Source organism: Gracilinanus agilis, chromosome 2, assembly GCF_016433145.1.
Source record: "Gracilinanus agilis isolate LMUSP501 chromosome 2, AgileGrace, whole genome shotgun sequence".
In the NCBI taxonomy this organism is placed as follows: domain Eukaryota; kingdom Metazoa; phylum Chordata; class Mammalia; order Didelphimorphia; family Didelphidae; genus Gracilinanus; species Gracilinanus agilis.
In genome coordinates, this window is record NC_058131.1 from 565239725 (window position 1) to 565258213 (window position 18489).

Genomic DNA, 18489 nt, shown 5'->3' on the forward strand with positions numbered 1-18489 from the left:
TTTGAAGAAAGAAAGTGATTTTTATAGGCAGAAATGAGGATTGGAGATAGCATATTTCCAGGGCTTTCAACTGATTCCCTCACTTTCCAGGATTTCATCACAGATATTCTTTTTCCATAGTAAAGAAAACATACTTGTATTGAACTGGATGCTTCCATGAATAATCCTAGGGACCACTGATGAAAACGCCCAAGACTTTGGCAGGTCAATGGCGCTGGATATATTTGGCCCCAAGATCAATCAATCATCCAGGAAAATATCTTTCCTTTGCATCTCCATCAAGATGATCTATGAAGAAAGGGGCAAGTCTGAGAGATCATGGTGACCTGATTTGGAGCCAGAGGCCGTGGATTCAAATACTAACTCTTCTACTTGCTACCTATGTACTTACTCTGAGCCTCAGTTTCTCCATCTGCGAAATGTGAGCGCGTCACACAGCCCCACATAATCTCCAGAGTTCTCTCTAGGCGCCCACTCTGGTTCCTACAATCCTAAATGCTATCTTCTTTCCAGCCAAGGGCCCCTTCCTTCCGTGCAACATGAGATGGATGGAGGTGGGAGGAGTGAAGTATCGGGAATTGGGGGGTTAATTCCCGGACAGGCGTCAGCTGACCCCCGATCGCAACGCAAGTAGCACAAATGAAGTTGACTCACCCTCCACTCCCCCTGCCCCCCTCCCAAAAAAAAAAAAAAAGGAAAGGAAAGGCTCAGCCCAGATCTCAGCTAGCCAGATCTGTGGCTAGGGAGGCCGACCCGCCTGGAGAGGGGCAGCGCCGACCCCTCAAGTCCCTCCCCTCCCCGAGCCCCAGCCAGTCTCCCGCTGCTGCCGCCCCTGATCAGGCAGGCAGTGCCAGAGCAGGCAAGGGAGGCCGCCACCCTCCCAACCCCAGCCCCTGAGCTCCGCCCGCCCTCCCGCTCCGCCATGGCTCAGCAGATGGAGGTGGGCGGCGGGGACGGCGCAAGGCAAGAAGAGGATGCGGTGGGAGAGGAGGAGCAATATGAGCCTTGGCCCAGGACTAAAAGTCCGGTGCAGATCCGGGTAGCCATCCAGGCAGCAGAAGAAGAGGAGGAGGAGGAAGAATCGAGGGCCTCAATGGGGGGCGTCGGGGAAGGGGAAGACGACGGGGACTCCGCTCGCTATCTCAGTCCCGGGTGGGGCAGTGCCAGCGAGGATGAGCCGAGCCGTGGGCACAGGTAGGAGAGCAGAGGAGGCCTGGAGAAGGGTTCGGGGTCCTTTGGGTTGGAGAAAGTAAGGGGAGGGGGCGGTCTAGAGAGCGGCGCGGGCACCAGCGCGCGGGACAACACTGGCTGCGCGGGCGGTTCTGCAGTAGGACTCAGGCTCTGCCCCCCTCCCCAGGTTCCTTGGGGCTGGAACAGATCGAGCGCCTGCTGGGCGACACGCACACATCCAGGACCATGTCCCAGCCCCTTCCCCACCGGATGGTGGGAGGAGCCCAGAGAAGGCCTGTGGGCCCCAACCTCGCTTTGCATGCGCTTGTGATGGTAGAGTTTGGGTTGGTTTGTTTGTCCCAGAGAGCAGCAGTCAAGACCTTTCTATCCCTACCTCCTCCCTGGCTGGCCGTTAGAGGTGGAGAATTTAGGGAACTGTTGATGCCCTGTGAGCCAGAGCTGCCAAAAAGTCTATATCAATCATTTGGGCTGGGTTAGTCACGCCAATAGAAAAGGACACCCATGTACTAGTCCCAGTTGTTACTCACTTTAACTGGATGTCTACACCCAAACACACATCTTTTGTTTTGTTTTGTTTTTGAAAGATCTAAGCCCCTCCAGTTCGGATAGCATGGGAAAAGAATATAGCTACTCCCCCCCATGATGTTTTACGGGATCCAAGCTGGCTTCTTGCCTGTGGTGTTCCCTCTCTCTTTTACTCTGTAGTGAGTAATGAGAGATTTGTAAAGAAGCTAAAAGTAAATGGCAAAAAGATAGGCTCACATAAGGGTTAATTCATGGCCTCAGTTCTCTACTTGTCGCCCAAACCTGAAAAGCTTAACAATCTTAACCAGCTCTACCAGTCAGGCTCTCAGTTTAGAACATTATCCCTCATAAAATAAATTGACAGCTCATTCTGTAAGGGGATCTAGGGGATGGAACATTGAACCAGATTCTAGTCCCAGCTTGGCCACTACTTAGTTGTATTATCTTGGCCAACTCACTTCCCTTCCCAAGGCTTTATTTAACTCATTCATAAAGTGAGGGGGATTAAAGAATTGATGATGTCTAAGGTCTCTTCCAGCTTTGACATTCCATGATTTTTCAGACTTGCTGACCAATGTCTTAATTCCAGGTGTAGACAGTAGTGTGTAAAGCCCAAGAAGTTTTTTTGTTTGTTTTGGCATAAATCTACTCTGTACATCATAATATTGATAGACTAGGCTTACTCCTCAAAGGGGTGGGACTTTTGTGGTATCAAGAGACTATCTGTCCTATGTTTGCTCTACGAGGCTTCTGTGTTTCAACTCCTGAGCCCTAATTATTAGTCAGGAACCCTGGTTTTAAGGGTCTTAGAGGCCATCAAGTCCAATCCAAGATGAAAAAGGAATCCCTTCCATACCATAGCTACCAAGTGGTCATCAGCATTTTGCTTGAAGACTTCCCACTACCTTCCAAGGCAGTCCATTCTATTTTTGGATAGTTCAGAATAGTTAAGAAATTTTTTTCCTTAATTTTAAGCTTAAATGAGACTCTTTCCAACTTAACTGTTGCTTCTGGTTCTACTTTTTGAGTCCAAGGAGACAATCATTCTTTTTCTACATGATAACCTTTCAGTTTCTTGAAAACAGTTATCAGTTTGCCCCTAAGTTTCTTTCTTTCTTCTATAGGGTAAACTTCTTCAGTTTCTTTTAGCTGCTCCTTAAAATATGTACATAAGCCTTTTAACCATTTGGTATCCTCTGGATGCTTTTCAGATCTTCCTAAAATATGGTACCCAGAGCTGAATGAAGTACAATAGATGTCTGATCAAGGCAAGGTACAGTGGGTCTGTTGCATTCCTAGGCATGGACTTATGCATTTCAATGTTGTCTAGAATGGCATTAACTTATTCAGCCTTCATATCACACTAATCACAGAATCACGGAATTTCAGAATTGGATGATCCACCTCAGTTGCCATCAAGTTTAACTCATACCTGAAAAAGAATCTCCTCTAAGTGTGACATGCGGTTATCCAGTTTTCACCTGAAAATCACTGAGTGGTACAGCAGGAAGAGTGAGATAGCAGAATTGGTTGTCCTCTGAGGTTCCTTTCAGATCTAAATCTATGATCCCAATGAGGAGGAACCTATTAGCTTTTGGACTATCCCTATTTCTGATAAGCTTTGTTAGGAAGTTTTTTTCTTATACCAGAGGATGCAACATTTCCTCTTTGCAACATCTACCTGTTACTCCTTGTTCTACATTCTGTGGAAAACAGAAAATATCTAAGCTCTTTTCCATATGATACTTAGTCATGGATTTGTGATTTCACTGATTTAGGAGTTTTCTCCCAGAAATGCAGATTATGGCCCATCCATACCTGCCATGCTATCTGTGCAAGTCCAATTCATATCTTCCCAAAATTTGATGTCATAATCAACCCAATATGCTGAAAATGTTCCTCATTTTCCTCCCACAAAAGTATCAGTTGAGCTCTTTGATTCTCTCCACCCATCATTCCTTACTCTTGCCACAAGACCAAGCCATCTCGGAATTTTCATGTTGGTTATTACTGTAACACACTCCATTGCCCCCTCGTGTGATGCCTATTTTTTGTTATTTGTTTGCAGTTATTTTCCTCTTGTTTCACTGCCATATAGGAACACGAGTGAAACAGTACTGAAATTGAAAAGATAAGCCTTGTCTTTCATAGCAAACTTGGGGTCAGTTAGAAAGAACTTTGCAATTTCCCCCAAAACAATCTAGCAGGCCTTTCTTCTTTGATTCAGTTCTCAGTTTTCCAACTCTACTGCCCAGATACACCCGGTACATTTTTAATCCATGATTTGTTGGATTCACTGGATGACCAGAGTTATTTCTGTTATTAAATCCTCTAGGGAAAATCACAGTGTATATTTGGGAAACACCTTGTTGGAAAAGAGTTTACTATTTAAGGTAGTGTTTTGTTCTACTAAATCAAATGCTTTTGGGCAGCTGGGTAGCTCAGTGGATTGAGAGCCAGGCCTAGAGACGGGAGGTCCTAGGTTCAAATCCGGCCTCAGACACTTCCCAGCTGTGTGACCCTGGGCAAGTCACTTGACCCCCATTGCCTACCCTTACCACTCTTCCACCTATAAGTCAATACACAGAAGTTAAGGGTTTAAAATAAAAAATAAGTAAACAAATAAACAAATAAACAAATAAATAAATAAATAAAATGCTTTTTTCATGATCAACAAACCACGGTGGGATCTTTTATGCTTTATTTCTTTCAGTTAATTATGAAATAGTAAAAATGTGGCCAATTGTTAAATGTCACTTGCAAAGGTAAGCTTGTTCTCAACTAACACTAATTTGTGTAGAAGTGACTTTCATAAAGATTTTGTAGAGATGGAAAAGTAGATATACTGATTGGTGCTATTGATACTCTGTCATCCTTTCCAGTTTTCATAAGGTCCAAGATTTTTCCACACCTTTGGCTTCTTCTCCTTTAGCTACCTTCTGTATCAGTCCCTCAATTTCCTCACAATTTCGCATGGAAACAACTATCATGGTGCCATGAAGTCTTCTCTTTTCCAACTTAAACATCCTCAGTACCTTTAACTGATTGTTATAATATTAAACCAAGCCCTTCACCATCCTGGTTCCTATTCTCTAATTGCTCTCCAGCTCATCAGTATTCTTAAAATATAGTACCCTGTGCTAAACTCAATACAGACCAGTGCAGTTTTTAAAATTATTTCTATTCTGAACTTAAACAGCAAATAATAATGATAATAGTAATATCACAACATGATGAATATGGAAATATGGATCATATGATAACATGATAATATGATTCATGGGAAAGGAGGAAGCGATGGGAGGGAAAAAGAGAGCTTGGATTGCAAAGTGCCAGAAAATGAATATTAAAAATTGTATTGATATGTAATCTGGAAACAAAAGTTTATTATAGAAAATAAAGCTATGTAAAAGTTTTTTAAAAAATGAATGAATGAACAAATGTGAAAAAATAGCTAGCATTTATGTAGCAATTTAAGATTTAAAAAGCTTTTTACAAATATTAATGGACATTTTCATATACATAGTAGAACAGATAAAGAGGGTTGTTTTATGTGAAACTGTAGATTTCTGTTATGTAGAACTTTCTAGGACCAGTATAAACTTTGTTAGTATCTTTACTCCTCATTACTGGATGCTTTGCCTCTCTTACTTCAGACTAAGATCACACTAATTTTCTTGACTATTGTTTCAAATTCTTAATTCACACTGAGCTTGCAATCCCCTAAAATTCCCAGATATTTTTTTCAAATGAATTGATATCTAGTTATGTCTCCCTTTGTCTAATGCTTTTAAAGTTAATATTTAGAAACCAACTGTAATTCTTTACATTTTTCCTTCCACAAACACTATGGTCTAGCCACACTGGTTTACTTTAATTCCATACACAGACATTTCCCTTCTCTGTGCCTTTTGATGGTTGTCCCCCATGCCTGGAAAGCTCTACTTCCTCACTACCACATCTCAGAATCCCTGGTTTCATTTTGGACTCAAGTCAGCCACTACCTTTTATATCTTGGGCTCTTAACTTTTTGTTCCATGGATCACATTTGGCAATGTGATAAAGCCTATGGATCCCTTCTCTGAATGTTTTTAAAAATAAAATGTATTAAATACACTTAAAATATAGGATTAGAAAGAAAAATAAAGGTTAGCAGAAATAAAAATATAATTTTTCCCCATTCAGGTTCACAGGCGCCTTTAAATATATCCATGTACTACTTACTTGGGAGGTCTGTGGACCCCACGTTAAGAACCTTTGTAAATCTACATGAGATCTTTCTTGGTCCTTCTGAGTGTTAGTGGCTTCTCTCTTCAAACCACTTTGTATTGCTTGATCTTGTATATTTTCAGGATCCATTCTAATTCAGTCCAATTCAGTAATCCAATCCAAAGAATGTAAGCTCCTTGAGGCAGGCACTGTTTTATTTTTACCTTTGTATCCCTAGCACTTAGCACAGTGCCTACCATACTTTGTCATTCCATTGTTTCAGTGGTGTCCAACTCAATTTGGAGTTTTCTAGGGAAGACTAATGGAGTAGCTTGCCATTTCCTTCTCTAGCTCATTTGACAGATGAGGAAACCGAAGCAAACAGGGCTAATTGACTTACCATATCACCTGGTGCTCTATCCATTTTATCACCTATCCATTTTATCAGTGGTCAAGTCTTGTTGATCCCATGTAACTTCTTTCCTTTATGCCTCTTCTTCTCCTTGAAACTGTACCCACTTTGATTCAAGCTCTCATCAGCTCACCCCTGGAATATTGCTATAGCTTGTTGATTGGTCTCCCTGCCACAAGTCTCTCCCCACCCTAATTCATCCTCTACTCAACTGTCAAAAGGAAAAAAGATCATGAACTCCTTAACAGGAAGGCCTATCTTTTGCCTTTCCTTGTTTTTCTGAAAACTTCACTTTCTTTCTTAGAATCAATACTGTATATTGGTTCCAATGCAGAAGAGTGGTAAGGGTTAGGTAATGAGGGGGTTAAGTGACTTGCCCAGGATCACACAGCTAGGAAATGTCTGAGGCTATATCTAAACCCAGGACCTAAGCCACCTACCTGACCTTTTGACTTTCTTTGTATCCCCAGCACTTAGCACAGTGTCTGGCACATAGAGACCTTTAATAATGTTAGTTGACTACTTGAAAAATGAAGCTAGAGAAATACACCCATAATAGAACAAGAGAATATATTCTTTTTTTTTTCATTCTCTATTTGATTTCTTAGAACTATGTAAGAGGCAGGGCAGCATAGAAGTGACCTTGCTAGTGCTACAAGGAAAGAGATCAATCAGGGATTTAAGTGTTTGGGTCTTGTTTTGGTTTTTCTGAGTCATGGACCACCATTGGTACTGTGGTAAAGCCTATGGACCCCTTCTTAGAATTATATTTCTAAATGCATAAAGTAAAATATATAGGATTACAAAGGAAAACAATTACTTTTTTGTAATGGTGTAACTTTTTTCTATCCAAGTTCATATTCTCTTCCTGAATCTCCTAAGACTGCATGTTAAGAACCCCTATTCTAATACCTGGTGTTTTGACTTGTCCATAATACTCTACTGGGCAGAAACTCATTCATATTTTGTGACTCAACATTTAACCAGGGAGCAAGAGGCGATAGGCAGTTTTTGTTACTGATGAGATTTAGCTGTGGCTATAGAAAACAACTTCTCATTATGTCTGTGCAGATTTTATCACTAGCAAAAGCTAAATCCCTTTGGCACCAGAACTTCTTCAGATAAGCCTTGGCTCCTTGTTCCCTCTACCTGCTCACCTTTATTCTCAATTCTTCAGAGTCCCACCCGTTGGGCTGCCTCCCCTTCCCAGGGCCCAATGGCATTCTCTAAGGCAGTTCTCTGAATTATCTCCTGCTATATGCTGCCAGCTCGAATAAAGTTGACCCCAAGAGCCCCTGCAGAGAAGAAGCTGACATAAACCCAGTTGGAAGAAATCCAAACCACTGGAAATCACCGCCAAAAATGCAATCTACCATGACCTGGCCCCATGGAGGACCTTTGTAGGTCAGCAGAAAAACAGTGGAGATAAAATATTCTGAATTTATTAGCTAGCCTGTCCCATCCTTCTCTCAAGGCTGCCTATCTTTTATACTACAAAAAGTTAACGCATAGCTTTTTAATCCCCATGATATGACAGAAGGAGGATATATATATACTATTAGCCTCCCTATCCTCTTTATTATTAGAGAGCTTTTCAAATGAACCCCTATTATTAATAATAGTCTTGCCTAATAACAACAATTGAAACTTTAATTTGTAACAGTGCCTTATATTTTACAGAGCATATTCACATATGTAATTTCATTGGATACATCTCACTTGAGCCTCATACATTATTCCTTGGGTTGTTTGCAATTTGTGATTCTTTACAAATAGTGACATTCCATAATTTGTGGCCATGTAGCTCCAACATGCAGTATTTGCTTAAATGTTCAATGATTGTATACATTCTTATAGAAACTTCCAGATTGCCTGATACAGAATAAATTTACTAATCTGTGGTTTCTCTGTTCCCCTCTGAAAATCCTAGAAGAGCAAGGATTGCATTGTTTATTTGCCAGTCCCTTAATGAGTGTTCATTTTGATAAACAAGTACACAATTTCATCTCAACTTCCTGTAAAATCTTTGGGTGGATGCTTTCCAATTTTTGTGATTTATCTTTGTCCCTGTGGTTTCTCTTAATCTAATTTTTTTTCCAATGGGTTCAGATATTCTCTGCTTTTGCAAGTATTAGATCTGGTACATAGAGCCATTGAATTTAAAGTGACCTTTGAGGCCTGGTAATCCAAGTTCTTATCCAAAACTGAACCCTTTTTCTATTGTATCTCTGCCAAATGATCATCCAGCCCCTGCTTGAAAGCCTCCACAGTTGGGAGACAACCAGCCTTCCTGTTTCACACCTCCAGCCTCCTCATTTCAGAGGGGAACCTGGGAGTGAAATCTTTCTAACAACTTACCTTGGGAAGAGTAAGCTGTGAAATGAATGTGTTCTGTTTGGCATCAGCTTTTCATTCCACAGTCACATTTTACATTGAAATCATCATGCTGATTCTTGAGCTGACATCCTCCCTTTGATACATATATAGAAATCATATTTTGATTTTGGTGGTGTTCCCCCAATTGTTTTTTAGGACTATTTCCTTTTAAGTTTCTATCTGACCCATCATACCTTTGAAGCTTCCCTTTCTACCATTCCTTTGGATTATTTTTCTGCCTTTTGAAAGATCATTGCTTCAGCATGACAGTGTCTTTGACATTACTAGTGAATCAGACAGAATTGTGTTATGGTCTTTGTGGCCTTCTCTCCACTCTTCCAAAAGTCCAGGATTTTTTGTCGATAGTACTCATTTATCTTGGATTTCCAATAAACTCCTTTAATATAGTCTCCAGTTAACGACTTTAAATTTTTCATCACTTTCCCCCTCCCCCCCCCCCTCTTTTATCAAAAATTTCTTTTCTGGGGACAGCGAGGTAGCTCAGCAGATTGATAACCAGCTTGAGAGACGAGAGGCCCTGGGATCAAATATGGATTCAAACTCTTCTTAGTTGTGTGACTTTGGGCGAGTCACTTGACCCTCATTGCCAAGCCCTTACCACTCTTCTGCCTTAGAACCAGTACAAAGTATTGATTCTAAGATGGAAGGTAAGGTTTTAAAAAAATTATTTTCCAGAAATGAGCAACTACAAAAGAGATGCTTATTAAAAGCCTTTTAATTTATTGGTTAATTTTGTTTTTCTTCTTCTGCCAAAATACCGAATTTTTATTTTATTTTTTTCTTGTCTGAAGTCTGATCATAGGTAAGCATCAACCTTGAAGCAGTCCTTATGTAAAGTCAACACATTTGAGATGTGACTGGAGCTCTGGAGTGCTGGGTTTTCCAGTTCTACTAACTTGGGTTAAATATGCATCTCCCTCCACCCCTGGTTACCCACTACCTACTACATACTGTCATGAGTGTGTAGGGGTAGATAAGATTGTATTGCAAATACATCCCTTTCTAGAGAAAACTCTAGCCCCATGTTGGCAAACCTTGGCATGTGTGCCAGAGGGGGCTGCTCCCCTCACCCTTTCTACATGCACCTGAGGACATTTCTCCCATCACCCTCCCCTCTACCCTGCAGCCCAATGGGAGTGCTTCCTCCCTCCCCCATCTGGGTTAAGAGGGTGGCTCATGCGTGGCGTGAGGGTTGCAGTTTGGGCACTCGGACTCTAAAAGGTTCACCATCACTGCTCTAGCCTATAATGAACATATGCGGTGGGGACTCCAGTGACCAACTGTGGAGTAGTTCCTGGATTGATAAATTAATCACTTCTCTTCTGGTTTTTGTAGCACTACTACAAGTGGAGGAGAGAATGATGGTTCCGACCAGGACCAGGACTGGAAACCACCAAGCTATGAGTTAATCTTGAAGCTGGTTGATCAGATTGAGTTCTACTTCTCCGATGAAAACCTTGAAAAAGATGCCTTCCTGCTAAAACATGTGAGAAGGAACAAGCAGGGCTATGTGAGTGTCAAGCTACTCACATCTTTCAAAAAGGTAAGACTGAATTTGAAGAAACTGTTTCAAAGTACTCAAAAGGCAATTTGTTTCTTTTATCTTCCATGCTGACTAACCAACAATTTTCTTTAAATATCTTCAAATTGTGTATTAGAAAATCATCAATAAACACAAACATTTCCATATAAAAAGAAGGGCAAAAAAGAGAATTGTGTGTCAAACTGTGACTCTTACATAAAATGTGTGCATATCTGGGTATATACATATATCAACATATTTAATAGCTAGCATTTATGCTTTAAGGTTTTCAAAATGCTTTACAAATTTTACCTCATGTTATCCTCACAACAATAATAAGTGTTATGTGCTATTATTATCACCATTTTGCAGATTAGGAAGCTGAGGCAGACAGAGGTTATGTAACTGGCCCAGGGTCATATAGCTTGTAAATATCTGAGATGGTATTTGAATTTAGATCTGTCTTCTTGACTCCAGTGGGTCCAACATTACCTTGCTCATTTATATTGATTTCTAAACTCTCTTCTACTCTCTTTTATTTATTTATTTGTTTATATATTTTTTATTTCATATCCTACAGCTTTACTGAAACTATTTTTAATATGTTTATTTTAAATGTTTATATAAAATTTTTATTTTAAAAATATTTTTCCATGTTTCCATATTTCATTTTTTTCCCTCTCCTCTCCCTTCCCAGATCCAGTAAGCATTTCTACTGGGTTATACAAATGTCATCAATTATACCTATTTCCATGTTATTTAATTTTGCAATAGAACAAACAATCTTTTAAAACCAAAACCCTAAGTCCTCTCTTTTATATATTTTTAAAGATTTCATTGATCTTTAAAAAATTTTTTTGGTATCAATATCACTACCTCCAGGTCTCTAATGTTTAGTCACCTCAGACATGTTTGACTTTTCATGAACCCATTTGGAATTTTCTTGGCAAAGATACTGGAGTGATTTGCCATTTCCTTCTGCTCATTTGGCAGATGAGGAAACTGAGGCAAACTGGGTTAGGTAACTTTCCCAGGGTCACATAGCTGGTAAATATCTGATTTGAACTCAGGAAGTCTTCTTGAATTCTGGACTGACACTCTATCCACTGTACTGCCTAGCTACTCTCCTCTCCTCTTCTACCACTACTCCCCTACTCTCTCCATATTCCACTCTCCAAAATAAAAGCCTTCTTGTAACAAGTATGTATAGTCAAACAAAACAAATTCTTACTATATTAGATGAATACTTTTCCATTTCCATTTACTAAGGCCAGAAGAAGAAGAAGAAATGAGCTTAAATATTAGGAGAAGATATTTAGGTTATATAGTATGAAATATTCCCAGATTGGAATGACAGATAGTTATAAAAGGACATTGCCAAAGTGTCATTTGGATCATGGAATCACTCTAGCGCATGGGCATCAAAAATAAGACTTTGAAGGCCTACTCAACCTGGCCTTAGGCCTTAGTCCTAAGATTCTGTGAAATACAGACTTTCCAGTTGGTAGATTATGTGAGTAATATAAGGGGTTGGGAAGCAGCAGAAAGTAGCCTGGGAGATCAAACCATAGTGAGGAGGTTCTTAGAACATAAGTCCTAGATTTAAAGTTTAGAGGCCATCTAGCCCAGCAGCCTTAGAAAAATTAAATGACTTGCCCTGGGTTATGTGAGACAGCTAGATGGCCAGAGCCAAGAAAACTCATCTTCCCATCTTTATAAGTTCAAATCTGACTCAGACACTTGCAAACTTGCAAACTAAAAGACTCTGGACAAGTCACTTAACCCTGTTGGCCTCAGTTTCCTTATCTATAAAATGAGCTGGAGATGGAAATGGCAGACCAGTACAATATCTTTCCAAACTGGCACCACAGAAAGTCACATATGCCTGAATAATAGCAACAACAAATGATCCCAAAGGTAGTGTGTGAGTCTGACATGAAATCCAGCATGCTTTCCTCTCTACCATACTGACTCTTATTGGGTCTCTTAACATCTGACTATAGTTGAAAGGATTTTTTCTGATTGCTGACTCTCAAGGAGGGCGATGGAGAGCCCACTAGAGGTGTTTCTGTCATTGCAGTGGTGGTTTTATAGTCCTAGGGGTGGAGATGGGAGAGAGGTGGGGGGAAACCATCCTCTCCAGGCATTTCAGTTAAGTAAGAGAAAATGTGAAAATAGATGTGTTGTTCCTTGGTGAGAAGTGCATGTCCTAGAAAGGAAGCGAGCTTTCAAACACAGGTTTGATGAGTTACACAACTGGAAGGTCATTTGTGAACCATTAATTTGACCTGTGCAGTTTGGCAGATTCTTTCATGCCATTCAAATGCAGAGGGCCCAGAAGCAAAACTTTTTTTTTCTCTCTTTCTCATTTTTTCCCCCTGAAGACTAAGCACTCTGTCCCTCTTCATATTTCTGAGGCCTTATTTGAGACATTCTCCTGATCTCACTTGAAATGTTGTAAGGAGACTCCAGAGAGATTTTGGAAACTCTTTTGGAATAAATGTAGCAATGGGGAGTCTCAGAGGAACCCTTGAGCACAGAGAAGGAAAATCAGATTGCAACTGGGGAGTCCTTCCTTTTTCAATTTTGAGCTCTCAAATCTCTAAACTCTTTCACATTAATGCTTCTTTACTTAACCTCCTTAATTGTAACTTAGGATGAGAGGCACCCACCCTCAGTGTGCAAATTGAGATGCATTAGTTTTTGGACATGACCATCTTATAAATTTGTTTAAAATGATTTTTTTTCTTTTTCTTTTCTTTTTTTTACCAGTTTTCATGATGCCACATTTAAGTATAATGTTTCTAAGAGAAAGTAGGAGAGAATAACTAGGAAAGATTGACTAATGACTAAACTTAAAAAACAACAGCAAAAGAGGACAGCTAGATCTCTCAGTGGATAGAGAGCCAAGCCTAAAGACAGGAAGTCCTGAGTTCAAATGTGCCCTTAGACACTTCCTAGCTGTGTGACCCTGGGCAAGTCACTTAATCTCAATTGCCTATCCCTTACCTTTCTTCTTCTAAGACTGAAGGTAAGGATTTAAAACGGCAAAAATAGCAAGAGCAACACCACAGTCTCTTCCTTAAGATTAAATATGTATAAAGATTTGCTCTCATATTCTAAATCCAAGGAGGTTGGCAAAATATGTTGCTCCATGGCCCATAGGACTTCTTTTTAATGGCAATCTGGTCGATTGATGATATATATGGTTTATTCACTACTAGGACTCTTCCTTAGGTCATAAGGAACAATGAAAATAGATTTTTATTAATTTAAAACTTTAAATTTAAAAATAATATTCTTAGTTGTAGAAGTATTGTTCAGTTATTTTTAGTCGTATCTGACTGCATTTGGGTTTTCTTGACAAATGGTAGCTAAGTGCACAGTAGACAAAGTGACAGTCCTGAAGTCAGGAAGACTTTCTGAGTTCAAATCTAGCCTCAGACACTTAATAGCTGTGTGACCCTGGGGGGAGAGGGGGGCAAGTCATTTAACCTCTGCTTGAGTTTCCTGATCTATAAAATGAGGAGAAGGAAGTAGGAAACCACTCTAGTATCTCTGCTAAGAAAACCCTAAATGGGGTCATGAAGAATCAGATACAACTGAACAACAACAAGGCAAAGATGTTGGTGATTTGCTAGTTTCTTCTCCCACTTATTTTACAGATGAGGAAACTGAGGCAGATAGGGTTAAGTGATTTGCCCCAAGTTACACAGCTGGTAAGTTGAACTTGAGAAAGTGAGTTTTCTTGACTCCAGGCCCAATGCTATATCCATTTTACTATCTAGTTGCCCCTATAGAAGTATGGACATGCTCAATTGGTGTAGGAGTGGTGATTCTGAAGAAGTAGTTAAATAAGGCCATTTCAAATTTGCCTTCTCCAGGTGAAACACCTTACTCGGGACTGGAGAACCACAGCCTATGCCTTGAAGTATTCAGAGACTCTAGAGTTGAATGAGGATCATCGGAAGGTGAGGAGGGTCACCCCTGTGCCTTTCTTCCCTGTTGAAAACCAACCCAGTAGGATGCTCCTGGTCTATGACCTCCACTTGTTTCCTAAGCCATGGGCTCTGGCTGTTCTTCAGGAGAATGGAAGGCTGCAAGAAAAAGTCATGGAGCATCTTCTTAAGGTCTTTGGAACATTTGGAGTCATCTCATCTGTGCGAATTCTCAAGCCAGGGAAAGAGTTACCTCCAGATATCCGAAAGTTTAGCAGCCGGTACAGTCAAGTAGGGACTCAGGTGTGTGCAATTGTGGAATTCGAAGAGGTAGATGCTGCCATCAGGGCCCATGAGTCCATGAGCATGGGATCTCCGAGTAAAGGCAGTATAAAAGTTGTCCTCATCGGTATGAAGGCACCCAAGAAGAAAGGATCAAAAGAGAAGAACCAGGAGGAGGAACCTGCCATGAGCTTCTACCAAAACAAGACCCTCAACAAGAGAGTAGAGGAGCTTCAATACTTGGGTGATGAGTCATCGGCCAACAGCTCTTCAGACCCCGAGAGTAATCCTACGTCCCCCATGGCTGAACGGCGGTACATGGCCTCCAGCAAACTTAGTCCTGCTGTCTATCAGAACCATCACCTGAGCCCAAATGCCTCCCCTCGCTCAAGTCCTTGGAATAGCCCCCTGGTCCAGCGTAAAGGAGTGTCCAAGAAATCTCCACTGGCAGAGGATGTCACACTGAACTCTAGTGCCAGCCCTGAGAGTGTTCAGAAATGTGCGGATTATTCATCTGACAGCAGCATCACTCCCTCCAGTAGCCCCTGGGTGCAGAGACGTCGCCTAGCCCAATGGGGAACGCACGAGAGAAGTCCAGCTGCCAGTCCGCTCCTCACCCGCAAGGTCCAGAATGCAGATGGGTCACCCGTCGGGGTATTGAGGTTGCCAAGAGGCCCTGATGACACCAGAGGATTTCATGGGGGATACGAAAGAAAAAGGGTCTTTGTGTAAACATAGTCCATACCAGCTCCATAGTAAACCAACTTTATTTTCCTGAACCAACAAAATGGCTGGCATGTTCAAGGACTGGCTCAAGTATACATTTTAATGTTTTGTATTGGTGTAGATTTCTTTATTTATATATTTGTATTGGCAGGTAATTCCATTTTGAAGAATGTCTCCTAGTTCCAAACAACTATTTATCTTAGTATGGTCACTTTGATAATGTCACATATATGTCAGTTTAATGGTACTGAACAGGAATAGGAGAGATTCTCTAGGAAAGATTGAACAGAGACTATTTTTCTGTTTTTTGAAGAAATAAACCATAGTCTCTCCCTTGAGATGGGATATGGGTAGAGATTGTACTCCCATCTGGAGTCCAAGGGGTCTAGTTCTCTTGGGGCTCTAAACACCAAAAGAGTTCTTTTAAGGACAACCCAGTTGACTGATGACATCCATGGTTTACTCTCCTATAGTCAGTCAGTCAGTCAACATTTGTTTAAGTGCCTGCTCTGTGCCAGGCACTGTGCTAAGCTCTGATCTTTTAGGATCAAAACATAAATGTATACTTTCTCTTACAGATTAATTAAAGGGAGAGAATATAGGAATAATTGGCTCTAGGGTCTCAGGCTAATCTTGGCCCATTGGGATGATGAACTGACATATCATTTAATAATTAATAATTAGTTAGCTAGTCCTAATGGAAGAGTCAAGACAAAACAGGAAGATCATTGATTGAAAAGAACTTGGCCAGTGTGTCACATTGAAACAGTTTAGCTTTCCCAGGTTCTTTCCATAATTTCATGGAAAAATAGAAGGGAGGAAAAGCAATCTTTTTATTGTACAGACTCTCATCATATGAATGAAGCTATTTCTACAATTATTTGGAAGATTTTTTTCATTTTCTTTAGCAGGAGAGAATGTGTTGGAAATAAGAGCTAGTGTATACTTCTAAACTGTTTTGGCCTCCATGGCAAACTAATTTCGGTTTGGCATTACAGATCCATTCAAAAGTAGGTTTCAGGGGGCAGCTGGGTAGCTCAGTGGATTGAGAGCCAGGCCTAGAGACGGGAGGTCCTAGGTTCAAACCCGGCCTCAGCCACTTCCCAGCTGTGTGACCCTGGGCAAGTCACTTGACCCCCATTGCCCACCCTTACCAATCTTCCACCTATGAGACAATACACCGAAGTACAAGGGTTTAAAAAAAAAAGTAGGTTTCAGGTTCCTTCACAACACTTTCTATTTTCAAGGGGACAAAAGAGGAAAGAGTTCTTTCACAATGTCCCTGAGTTCAGTGCTCCCTTGCTCTTCCAATCTCATTGGCTTCTTTAGTCAATCAATGATTTTTGTGTCCCTGGGTACACACACACACACACACACACACACACACACACACACACACACACAAAATACCATTGAACCTTGCTACAAAATGGAGAAACTTCAAGGGAAATATTTTTAGAGTTAATATTTGTTTTGGTGTCAGGTTATCTGACACAGTATAGTATCCTATAGTAAAGAGTCTCTTCCAGGTGTAGCTTGCTGGCCATTTACTTGTTTAAATCCTTGGGTTCTTTCCAGCCAATGACAAAGTCTTCCTCTTGGATTTGTCCGAACACGAGACAAGCTGGGTCTTCTGTCTTAGAAACTTTAGATCAGCCTCTTCTCATTCTCCTCTTCTTCCTTTCTCCCAGAATGTTTACACTCTACCCCTTCTCCTTTTGTAACAGCACTTGTCCTTGCTTCCATACAATAAACTAAAATGTCCAGGTCACCCTGCCAGTCAGCCTGCTCTTTCCTAAACTCTGGCTAAACCCTCAGCCGTGGCACAGCCTTGCTGTTTGTTAACATAGCAAACCCTTCCCGAAAAGCTTGGCCGGGAAACCCAGCCCAGGGTGTTTTTACAGATGTTTTGTTGATTTTAATGAAAGCCAGATCCCACTTCACTCTGCTACATGAAACTGACTGCTGAGGAAGGACTGACCAAAGACAGATCTTAAGGGAAACAGCCCCAAACACCAAATCCAGATCCTGTGCATCATCTCAGCATATGAATTATTCCATCAACTTAGGGCATAACTAGTTCAGAGGAGCCTTGATTTGGTCTGTGTTGTCCAAATGTCAAAAATACAAGATCTACTTTTTAAACTACATTTAGTTTGAGGATTTTGTATGTAAACATTTTTCAAGGTATGAATTAGGCCTCTTTTGAATTTTTAAGCCGCTAATTTAGAAGAGAATAAAATTTTATGAAAAAGTCTTATAGAGAAGGCTGCATGATACAGTACATTTAATCTTCTAGAATCATAGACCTAGAAATAAAAGCAAACACTCCTTTCATTCTATAGAGAAGGAAACTGAGGTCCAGGAAGGTGAACTAACTCGCTCAAACAAATGTTCAATGTCAGAGTCTTGATTTGAATGAAGAACCTCTTAACTGTAGGGGAAGCCAAGTGATACACTGGATTGACCTGGAGTCAGGAAGATCTGAGTTCTAATCTGTCCTCAGACACTTACTAGATGTTGTCCCTAGGCAAGTTGCTTAACCCCTATTTACCTAAATTCCTCATCTCTAAAATAGGGACACACTGAAAAAATAAAATGGCAAACCACTCTAGTATCTTTGTCAAGAAAACCCCATGGAATGTCTAACTATAAAGCACTCTCCACTACACCACCTAGGAATCACTTAAAGTCAAAGGAATTGGTTTTATATCCAGGTTCTGACACTTACCGTTGGGTGAACCAGGACAAGCCTGTTAACCTCCCCAAGTCCCAGGATACTCTTTAAGCCTCACCTAGTAAGGTAAAGATGAGTTTCAATCTGCCTTAATGAATGGAGTGTTTATACTGGCGAAATTACAGATGCTTGACATATTAACATTGTGCTGGAACCAGCTCATACCAGCTCTTGAAAACTAATTGTTAAATTTTCAGCATAAGCATTTATACCTCAGAAGTTGGCCAACAGCACAAATCAGGCTTTATTTGCTGTTTTGTTGATTGTCTCAACTTAAGAAAATGATAGTAAAAATGTTAATAATATAGATTAAATTCAAAAGTGTCTTATGTGTAAATTTTTTTCTGGAGAACTGCTTACTAAACATTTACCTGTGTGTGCAGTTATGTAATATAATTGTTTCAAACTTTAATGAATTTATTTTCAAGAAGAAAAACCATATAGAGAGTGACCACACCAAAAAAACACAAAGGAATAATAATAACAACTAGCACTTATATTCCTACTAGGAAGAATTAATTTCTAATGTAACCATAGTTAACTTATTTTA

At 40.4% G+C, this 18489-nt stretch overlaps 1 protein-coding gene across 2 annotated transcripts; it reads left to right on the forward strand.

The window, feature by feature from the left end:
- The first annotated feature begins 598 nt into the window (after positions 1-598).
- LARP6 (La ribonucleoprotein 6, translational regulator) lies at positions 599-15338 on the forward strand. 2 transcript variants are annotated; one of them, XM_044662391.1, is made up of 4 exons: positions 599-1194; positions 2996-2998; positions 10070-10277; positions 14141-15338. In XM_044662391.1, the coding sequence occupies exons 1-4, from the start codon at positions 923-925 to the stop codon at positions 15206-15208; spliced, it is 1551 nt and encodes a 516-aa protein (XP_044518326.1). In that variant the 5' UTR covers positions 599-922; the 3' UTR covers positions 15209-15338. The 2 variants fall into 2 exon arrangements, with proteins under 2 accessions (XP_044518326.1, XP_044518325.1); XM_044662390.1 differs by lacking the exon at positions 2996-2998.
- Positions 15339-18489: the final 3151 nt, after the last annotated feature.